Source organism: Doryrhamphus excisus, linkage group LG14, assembly GCF_037039965.1.
Source record: "Doryrhamphus excisus strain RoL-2023G ecotype Guam linkage group LG14, RoL_Dexc_Guam_v1.1, whole genome shotgun sequence".
Lineage (NCBI taxonomy): Eukaryota > Metazoa > Chordata > Actinopteri > Syngnathiformes > Syngnathidae > Doryrhamphus > Doryrhamphus excisus.
In genome coordinates this window covers 9380455-9391526 of record NC_136370.1, presented here as the reverse complement: position 1 = coordinate 9391526, position 11072 = coordinate 9380455, and the positions used below count along the sequence as shown (strand labels likewise).

The 11072-nt window shown below is 40.6% G+C and overlaps 2 protein-coding genes across 2 annotated transcripts; one reads left to right on the top strand and one right to left on the bottom strand.

The window, feature by feature from the left end:
• Positions 1-577: 577 nt before the first annotated feature.
• rsad2 (radical S-adenosyl methionine domain containing 2) lies at positions 578-3916 on the bottom strand. The gene is made up of 6 exons (XM_058091114.2): positions 3570-3916; positions 3347-3508; positions 2313-2542; positions 2094-2243; positions 1686-1718; positions 578-894 (listed from the first exon to the last, which is right to left on the bottom strand). The coding sequence occupies exons 1-6, from the start codon at positions 3865-3867 to the stop codon at positions 730-732; spliced, it is 1038 nt and encodes a 345-aa protein (XP_057947097.2). The 5' UTR covers positions 3868-3916; the 3' UTR covers positions 578-729.
• Positions 3917-5859: 1943 nt separating this feature from the next.
• On the top strand, positions 5860-10125 carry cmpk2 (cytidine monophosphate (UMP-CMP) kinase 2, mitochondrial). The gene is made up of 5 exons (XM_058091112.2): positions 5860-6558; positions 7469-7595; positions 7908-8109; positions 8222-8455; positions 9564-10125. The coding sequence occupies exons 1-5, from the start codon at positions 5971-5973 to the stop codon at positions 9682-9684; spliced, it is 1272 nt and encodes a 423-aa protein (XP_057947095.2). The 5' UTR covers positions 5860-5970; the 3' UTR covers positions 9685-10125.
• Positions 10126-11072: the final 947 nt, after the last annotated feature.

Genomic DNA, 11072 nt, shown 5'->3' with positions numbered 1-11072 from the left:
ACCAAACAACGGAAATAACAACACAGGATTCTGTGCATAAACTATATTTACATTATGCAACTACACAAAAGTAAAATAAAATAGGTATATACAAAAGCTCTATAAAATATATCTAACTACATACAAAACTATGTACAAAAATGATGAGCACAGAAGAACTTAGTTTTAATTTTCATTGTCATTTGTTAATCGATGCGAGCTACCATTTTAAGGAATGTGGAATTTAGCTAGGAGACCAGGGTTCAATTCCCACCCTCGGCCATCTCTGTGTGGAGTCTGCATGTTCTCCCCGTGCATGCGTGGGTTTTCTCCGGGTACTCCGGTTTCCTCCCACATTCCAAAAACATGCTAGGTTAATTGGCCACTCCAAATTGTCCATAGGTATGAATGTGAGTGTGAATGGTTGTTTGTCTATATGTGCCCTGTGATTGGCTGGCGACCAGCCCAGGGTGTACCCCGCCTCTCGCCCGAAGACAGCTGGGATAGGCTCCAGCACCCCCCGCGACCCTCGTGAGGAAAAAGCGGTAGAAAATGAATGAATGAATATATAAATATTCTTTATTTCTTTAAATGTTCTTTAATTCTTTAGTTCTTTAATTCAATATAATGAATGAATAACAAGCACCTGGCATATTTACTGCATATAAGACATAGCATTTTTGAGAATACCAACAGGAAGGTTAAAGTGCACAGTAAGGACAACAAATGAAGTTCGTGAATTGTAAAAAGTCACCACTCCAACTTCATGTCGGCTTTGCTCCACACATACTTCCCTCCTCTTTTTAGAAACATTTTCTCGTCAAAGCCACTGAAGTTGATGGCCTTTTCGACGCCAACATCGAGAATGGACTTGGATGGGTCCTTTCGACCCTCTCGACAGTCCAGGAAACGCATCTGCGGAAGAAAAAGAGGTAACATGATGATCCAATTAAGGACACTATTCAGTTAACTTTCAGTTAAAATGTAACCCCCCCTAAAAAGAAAAACAGCATAAATGTGGCTGGAAGCAACCTCTCGATCCATTTTTTTTTATTAATTCCACAAGTTGGTGCTCAGTTGTTTACATTGAACTCATCAGCTGTATTACTGCTGAATGAGCATTTTGTTCCGCACTGCTATTGCAACATCGGTTTGTTACTGCTGTGTTGTGCTAATATATTTATTTGTAAATGACCATGTGGTGAAAGAGAGTTTCAATTTCTCATGCACTCCAAATCATAATTAAAGTCTCTCTAAGAATTGCCTCTTTCTAATTAACACCCCATCATCTTTGCAGTTTAAACAGAATTATTGGAAGTGGTTAGCGCGCAGACCTCACAGCTAGGAGACCCGAGTTCAATTCCACCCTCGGCCATCTCTGTGTGGCATTTGCATGTTCTCCCTGTGCATGTGTGGGTTTTCTCCGGGTACTCCGGTTTCCTCCCACATTCCAAAAACATGTTAGGTTAATTGGCGACTCCAAATTGTCCATAGGTATGAATGTGAGTGTGAATGGTTGTTTGTCTATATGTGCCCTGTGATTGGCTGGCAACCAGTCCAGGGTGTACCCCGCCTCTCACCCGAAGACAGCTGGGATAGACCCCCGCGACCCTTGTGAGGATAAGCGGTAGAAAATGACTGAATGAATGAATTATTAGGATAGATTTATTAGGATAGATAATTTAGGGAAAAGGTGAAGCACTTACGTATTCATCCAAGATCAAGTAAGAATTTCTCATCTGTGAAGATAAAACCACAAAAGAGTTTTTTTTCTGGGCCTTAGAAACTTAGCAAATTGAACAGTTTCAGTTTGGTATTCTCCACCATACTCCACCAAAAGTTCACATGGGTTTTGTGCATTTTTTATGTTAGCAAGGAAACATTCAGATCATTCCAGGAAGAGTTAATAATTTATCAAATGTGTGAAAATTTATTTTTTTATATTATCCTAAAAATGTGTAAAAATTCATCTCTGAATGTTCTGAACTCCTGTTTCCAAGCCAATCAAATGTTGTATTCCTCTTCTTAAGACAGCAAACTTAAGACCGTGCACTCTGTTTTGGACACAATTAATGAACAACTAATTTCACACAGTCAATAGAATAGAAGCCTACCTTCTCATTGGACTCAGGAACCAGGTAGGGGACACTGCTGTGTCTGTCCAGAAAGTCCTGAAACTGCTCCTCACTGATGATGAACCTCTCAGCCTCTCTGAGGGCTTTCTCGCCCACATTCTCACCATCAATCAGCAGACACTGGAACACCTGAAGTAAACAAAAGAAAACTTCATAGTAGCTAACCAAGATTCGCACAAAACAAGTCCACTCCCTTACCTTCCATCGGACTGGATTGAGCCGTACAATTGGCTCCACCATGTCCTCATCCACATTGAAGGCGTTGATGACCGAGTTGATTTTGAAGGCCACTTTATACTGCTGGCACCAGCTACAGATCTTATACAGGCTGTCCAGGTGACTCTTGCTGCCTTGAGCTCGGCCAATCAGTTGGTTGGTCGCTTCGTTGAAACTGTCACAAGATATTGCCAGGATGTCAAGATGCTCACCTAATAGTGAGGTAGAGCATAGATAATAATAATACTTAGTACATAATACATTTGAAGTAGCATTAACTAGTCTTTTATTGGACTAAAGACCAAATTTAGTAACTTAACAGACATTCAAAACAACCTCCTTATTTCACTGCGTATTACCTTACAATAACTGCTCATATATAATAATATGTGTGTGTGTGTGGATGACAAGTGGATGCAATTTTTACCGTTTTCGTGTTCGTCTCCACCCCTAGTAGACAGTTATATAAAGACTTAGCACTATCATGCTTGGTGTTAGCGTACAAATGTTAGCATTGCTAGCATGCTGACATTAGCATAGTAGCATTTTTAGACATTCTCATTGCTAGACACATACAGTACATAAACACTTGGCACTATTATGCTATGTGTTTGCATTCTAATGTTAGCACATTAGCATTGCTACCATTCATCCAGTTTCTATCATGATCATTAGGATCGCGGCTGTATGCTTGAGCCTATAGTAATATGTACCGATAAATAGACCAAATGTAAGAGTACTATTTATGGTGCAAATCACAATAGTAACAATAGCAATCAAAATATGTAGATAAAATATATGTACGTGTAATATTTATGGTGTACATCACAATATGGGGTAACTATAGAGCTTGGTGGAGGTCTGCACTGTCTATGTGGTTTTTTAGTGAATATTGAATACAACTTTGTAAAAATATACTAAGTGTGATCGGGTCTGCAACCAATTAACAGTGACAAATAAGGCATTATTGTATATTATTCACATGTCTTATAATACACAAGAGTCATAAAAGTTACCATATTTTTGGAACCATTTTTCTCTGATTATGCTTCCATTGCTGACGATGCTGACACTGGGAAGTTGGAGCTCTTGTTTACAATATTGGACCAATTTTCCAAGATAGTCTCCTTTTTCGTGTAAGAATGGTTCTCCACCAGAGAAGTTGATTTTTTCCATTCCTGAGAGATATATAATGGTTTAATTGCAAGCTAAGAGACAAAGATATGTCACATCCCTTACCTGAATCCCTCAGGAGTGTGAGGCCTCTCTTGGCTTCCTCCAGAGGCAGCACAAACGATGTTTTTGCAGTATGGAAACAAAAGCCACACTTGTAGTTACACTTGCGTGTAAAATGGTAGTTGACGCTGGTAGGAATCACTGCCTTCGGGCTTGTTTTGTTGACTCCTGGCTCGGTGCCTGGCCCTGTACAGGCTCCCCAGGAAAAGCGAACGTTGTCCAAAAGTCTGTTAAAAAAAGAGAGGATGGTCATAATGCAGAGCTGCACAAGCTGCAGATGACCTGCTATCACGGAGAACATGTTCACTTCCACACACAGGTCCACTCAGCAGTCTTCGAATGTGTTGCTGATATACACCTTTTTAAATGGAGCCAGCAGGGTGATCAGCTGACCAGACTTTCTGTTCACAAATAATGAAAATGAAACTTACTGATGGGTATGTGGGTGAACTGCATTCAAAACTCATCCATCACTAGCTTTATTATTTTAATGAGCTTTTTCATAGCAGTCGTTGTGACAGTCTAAAAGTAGATGAATGTGGAAAATCTGAACTGTATATAATGTAACTTCTCCTTGACTCTGTACATAGATCATCCTACATTTTTATTCATTGGTGGTGAGTATCTATACCTGTCCAGCCATTGGGGCCGATAGCATTATTGATCTACATACTCTACTACTCTACTCTACTCATACATTTTATACTTCAAAATGTGTTCAACAACTGTGTGAGGCATTTTGAAGAGCAATGGGGGAGGGTTTTAGAGCTGATTCTGATCTAAAAATTACAACAGCCACTCTTATTGCAAATGTTGATCAAACATCTGAAAATACAGAGGGAGAGGTAACAAGCCGTGTGTCAATAATAGGCATTGTTATGAATGTCTCAAATACTCGTGGATTTACCTAGTATTATACTTATGTTAAGAGTTTTCTATATAGAAATACAAGTACAATACAAGATTTATTCATTCATGCATTCATTTTCTACCGCTTTTTCCTCACGAGGGTCGCGGGGGTGCTGGAGCCCAGCTGTCTTCGGGCGAGAGGCGGGGTACACCCTGGACTGGTCGCCAGCCAATCACAGGGCACATATAGACAAACAACCATTCACACTCACATTCATACCCACGCGTGCACGCAGAGATGGTCTCCTAGCTGTGAGGTCGGCGCACTAACCACTAGACCGCCGTGCCGCCTACAAATTTATTAAAGGAAATAATATATTAATGTCGCAATGTGCTATGTTAAAATAATTATTGATATTGTATTTGTTATATTTTCATTAATTTTCTACCGCTTATCCTCACAAGGGTCGCGGGGGTGCTGGAGCCTATCCCAGCTGTCTTCGGGCGAGAGGCGGGGTACACCCTGGACTGGTCGGCAGCCAATCACAGGGCACATATAGACAAACAACCATTCACACTGTGGGAGGAAACCGGAGTACCCGGAGAAAAACCCACGCATGCACTGGGAGAACATGCAAACTCCACACAGACGGCTGAAGGTGGAATTGAACTCGGATCTCCTAGCTGTGAGGCCTGCTGCTAACCACTCAGTCGCCGTGCAGCCTTGTTATATTTTATTGCATTTACTAATTATATTTTACCATATTTTATGAAGAACTATGATAACTTACATTTTGACATACTGGTAGTATAACACTGGAAAGTATGAAATTGGTTTTAATTTGAAAGGCAAAAAATAAAAATAGATACTATTAATGTTATGTAAAAGACATATGTTTTATATATTTCATTGTATAAAATAATATACATATTTATATTGACACACCATTTTATCCATGTACTATTTGCAGGTTTCCTACATACATATAATACATACATATATTATTTATACTAAATTCAATTTAGTATTTTTTTCAATTATTGTATATTTTTCTCTCATTGTATTATACACCATAAAATAAAAATGCTAACACAGCTATTCTTGATTGTTAAAGGGTTACTAATTTACCAATTGTTATTATTAAATGAATAATAGTAACAGTTCAGCTCCGTTTATGTGTTTATTCCTAATCTTCAGACATTACCGTATTCCTTCAAAGAAGGTTCATTCAGTTAAGCCATACAGCATAATTATTTGAAAAGCTATCTTTTCTCCCCTCATTCTTTCATCGTCGTATTGGACCTAGTTCATGCAGGTGCACAATAATGACGAGCCAAGCTTCTGTCCACTATAGTGAATATTTTGTTTTACTTTTTAAACAAAGACAGGATGTCGCAATCCCCCATTTGATCCTTTGTAGTGGCGTAAACACGACTGGATTTAGGGCATTTACGTAACAGTTGATTTCACACGCAGGCTAAGTTTCGTTTCCCGGTGCTGTTTACTTTCGTTTTCCAAAGCTTACGCCGAGCACAGACAGCTAACAGCAAAACAATGCAGATGTCACGACGCAGCATGGCACTTGTTCCCCGGTGGTCCTCCCGTGTTTTCTCCGTGGATGTGGACGGAGGGCCAGTCTACTTTCAAATTCAAAACAAACACCCCGGAAGAGGAGGAAAGGCAGTGAAGCGGTTGTTCGATGCTAGCATGGAAAAGGACGGCATGTGTTACTCTCTTCTTGTTTCCAGCGATGACAAAATCCGCAATGCTAAGTTTTACTGGGAACTTGAAGATAAACTATTAGGAGAACTTCCACCGCAGTGTCGTTTATCTCCTATGTGCTCATTCCTGCCTGAAGTCAAGGACTCACTCCTAAGGGGCTATTTTTTTAAAGGTGCTCCCTCTGTGACGGAAAGACTTTTACGACATTTTCTGCAGCGTGACGACCCTGTGTTGGTGTGCTCCTACACGTCAGATGAGGAGAAAGAAGATGACCCACTATGGACTCAGCATCTTTGGACGCACGCACAGAATCACTATATTATACCAGCAGAACCTCCCCAGTATTCCCCTGCAACGCTCAACATAGTTAATTCGGATGTTTTCTACAGTGTCAATGAGGCTTGTGATGTTTTAAAGAAGGTAAATTGATGGTGTCGTCACCTAAACACTCGGATACATGAGGTGCACCCGTACAAGCTAGTATGATGTGTTAAAGTTTTTTCGATCCAACATCAATTTGAAAGTATTTAAACATGTTATGAATATTTTGGGTTTATATGGCAGTTTTTTTTTATTTACAAAAAAACGTTAAGGCGATTATTTGGGCATCTGTGTAGGTATAACCCTAATGAAATGGCCTGTGACGTATGCTGCGCTATAAAATGTAAATAGGGAGATTTTGAAAAATGGCACCCCCTTGTGGTCTTATGGGGCATACCACTTCTGTTGCATAACAATTTCAGGCAATGTAACTAGATTTTAATGTTTTTATTTTATTATTTGCATGTTTGATTGTAAGATCAACATCAATACAATTTCATTCAGAATGTCAAAAATCTACAAATAACACAGAACAAAAAAACATGTATTGAAATAATTTGCAATTCATTGCAAATATTTTGAATGTAAATGCATTTCAATTGTATTTATGAGAATTTTATTACATTGTAAAGTACTTTGATAATTTCCTCATTTTTTAATTACTGCTAATAATAATGCACCACAATTTCAATTTCTTGTTACCATTGCAAAGTAATATATGTTCCTTATGCAAATAATTACAGTATATAATATTTGAGGGGCATTTGGAGGGCGAGAACCTGGCAAAGTGCGGTGAGTTTTCGAGGTTTGTGATGTGATCATCTGTTGGGCAGCGGCTAAAGCTCTGTATGTAAAGATAATTGCAGTAATTTAACTCAATTATCATTATTAAAACTATATTAAATAGTTAGGTTTGGTGACCTCTGTGTTCTATTGACTGCCATTCTCCATTATCAGTTGATCTGCTCGTGCTTGTATTTAAACACAATTATTTTTGTGTGCCCTGCAGTGTGCTGACATCATCCCAGAGGCCACATCTGTACTGGAACTGCTGTCCAGAAGTGCCGGTGGTGGCGTGGAGGCCAGAAGCAAACCTGATGTCCCTGTTATTGTCTTAGAAGGCCTGGATGCCACAGGTTAATGCCATTAGGCCACAAATAAAGACATGGCCGCCATGATGTATAGATGTTATGTGAAAGCGATGGTCACTTCCCTGTCTGCTAAAGCTATTATCCCCCAGTAAGCTTGGCCTAATGGAATATCGTGTATCATGACCTCAGAAGCGGAACGTCGCCGGGAGAATGGTTTATTGAATAGCTCACTCATGCCATAGTCTTTGGCAAGTCTCCTGAAAACCTGCAACCTGGCGGGACTTTTTTAGCTCATAAACTTTTCAACACTTATACAATTTTAATATTTATTCCCTCCCTTTCTTTTCCTTATCACAGGCAAAACCACGTTGACTGCATCTCTCAGGGATGCACTGGAAGCCACTCTTCTGCAATCCCCTCCTCAGTGCCTCTCCCCCTGGAGGGGTCGCTTTGATCAAGAGCCCCCCATCATACGCAGGGCCTTCTACGCTGTGGGCAACTACATCACAGCGCAACAAATAGTCCACCAAGCCTCCAAGAAACCTGTCATTGTTGACAGGTAAAAGCCATCCGAAGAGGTCACAACCTGAGTGAAGTTCTGTGACCTTTCCCTCACTTTTTCGACATATGAGACAACCACAGGAGATAATAGCACTATTACCTGTTCTCAGGTTCTGGCACAGCACGGCTGCTTACGCCATCGCAACAGCAGTGAGTGGTTCAATGTGTGACCTCCCGGCAGAGGGCTCTGAGCTGTACCGCTGGCCAAGTGACCTTCTCCAACCGAGTCTGGTTATCCTACTCACCCTGGACCCCGAGGAGAGAAAGAGGAGGCTGAGGGATAGAGGTCAAGGAAAGACTAAAGAGGAGCATGAGCTCGATCAAAACCAACACTTCAGACTCAGGTAATACTAGAAAAGAAATGTTCATGGTTTCACCCTATTATGGTTTCTATTACGTCAGCCATGTTTATTGTTTACGGGACAACTGGAACATTCAGAGGTCACACCTTCTAATCTCTAAGTGTGGACATTAAACATTTTTTGAATGTAAACACAACACATTACTTTTAATTAAATTGGCAAAGTTGGAAATTTGAAACCTTGAATTGATCCATGAGTTCCTTCTCCTGTGATCAATGCATGGAAAATTAAACGGGAAGGAAAAGTCGGATCACAAACAATGGCGGCGCACACAGAGACAAACACAAGTGTATAAATGGTTGTGTAAATATACTGTATTGCTATGCTAAGCCATTCAAAGCAAAGCCAACAGTCAAATTGAATGTCAAAGTTGTCAGCCATGATTTTTGTTCTCAACTCGACTGACCTCACAAGCTCCATGTGGGATGCTTTTTATTTCCCAGTAGTCTCCAACGCATCATCATTTTATCACATTTTGAGTGTTTCACCAACAGTGATGAAATATACACAATAAAGTTCTCTGAGCTGACCTGGCTGTGTTGAGAGTCAGAAGGACAAGTCAGCTATAGATGGGTGTCTTATCCATGAAACGCTTAACAATCAATTACTTTTCTGTGTGAGGGGAGGCAGCAGGTGATGAGGAAGAGCAGGTGATTAGTTGTTGAAGCGTTGTGCTCCATTAAAGCAAGTCCAAACTCAACAGTCACGGCCGGGGAGAGTGGGCCGCTGCGCAGACAGGTCGATGGCTGCTTTCATTCATCTTCTCCCCTGACATAATGGCCTTTCCACATGGGACAGCCAGATGTTGGGCCAGCACAATTAGAAAATGGAGGAGAGATTGTGCAGACTTGGTCAATCACTATCACAAGGACTCATTTGTCTCCGGAAATGGCGATGCTCTCGGCCATCTGTGCTGTTTCTTTTCTCATATATTTCAAGGATGTTGCGCAATTTATCACTGTCTTCTCTCTTCACCATCACCGCGAGACTCACTCAGAGTTATCTCAACACTGATTATTGATGCAAAGTGCTCTTTACTTGGAATACTATGTCAATTTGTTGACAAATGCATTTCCATGTGTGTTTACAGAGTGGAGGAGGCTTACAGACGAATCAGTGGTCCAACTTGCATCAGCGTGGATGCTAGCTCCTCTGCCGAGCAAGTGCTCCAACAAGTGCTGCTTTTAATTAAGGCCAAATGCCACTTGTAAACAACTCTCTTGTCTGTGATAGGCCTCTAGCAATAAGTGGATGCAGTATAGCTTCTGACCACTGGGTGCCAGTAAAGTGATGTGAATAAGAAGTATGGTGGTCAAAAAGGAATGAAGCTTCCAAAGGGGTAAGAGGGGTCAGTCTTCCAATTACAGATGCATATTCATGCACACACACACACACAATATTCCTCAGAAGAAGAGTACATTTAACTACTGTCATGAGTGTTCCAAAATCACACTTTGAGTATCTGTCAGGCAGCCTCTTGTGCACAGGACAGCACTGAGGACAAGGACTAATGTAGTATCTAAGCACTAATCACTTACATACACAGCAGAGTTATAAAGTGTAACTTCAATTCAATAATTTAAATGTTACTTTTCACTCTAAGAACACTCCGTCTGAGTTGAATGCAAATAAAAGTAAATCTGGTGTTTTTATCTCACTGGCCAATCCAAGATCTGTGCTGTAACTGCAGTGTATACTACACAGAGTTAACATATTCACAATTAAAGTGCTGGCTTGTTCTGCTTTAAAAGTATAACACACAACTCTGGACAATTTCATTCTTTTTCTTAATTGAATCACTTGGCAATATTGCAGCTGCATGGCAGTCGAGTGGTTAGTGCGTAGACCTCACAGCTAAGAGACCTGAGTTCAATTCCAGCCTCAGCCATCTCTGTGTGGAGTTTGCATGCGTGGGTTTTCTCCGGCTACTCCGGTTTCCTCCCACATTCCAAAAACATGCTAGGTTAATTGGCGACTCCAAATTGTCCATAGGTATGAATGTGAGTGTGAACGGTTGTTTGTCTATATGTGCCCTGTGATTGGCTGGCGACCAGTCCAGGGTGTACCCCGCCTCTCGCCCGAAGACAGCTGGGATAGGCTCCAGCACCCCCCGCGACGCTCGTGAGGATAAGCGGTAGAAAATGAATGAATGAATGAATGAATGGCAATATTGCTTGCAATATACATATACAAATACAGCTACAGGTGCAGATTCTGGAAAATCTAATACGTTTTCTGTGCTGGTTATTGTGTGTAGCTGCTCTATAGGAGACCACAACTCAATACAAAGGGTTGAAAAATTAGCATCATTGGTCCTTTTTAAGCTCAGTGGATTCATTTACCAAGGGTACCAATGATGACAAAGGGGACAAGTGTGATAACCATATAACTGTAAATGGAACTTATTTCAACATTGGTAAGGCTCTTGCGGACCATGCAGCACAATATGAACAATGCAATTAAATATAAGGCTTTATTCATTCTCGCATGCCCTATGAAAACATCACTAGGTCAAATATTGCTATGCAAACACCTTGAAAGGGTGAGGATTTTTTTTCTTTTACTTTGGGAAATTTGCAACAATTTGATTACCAACCAG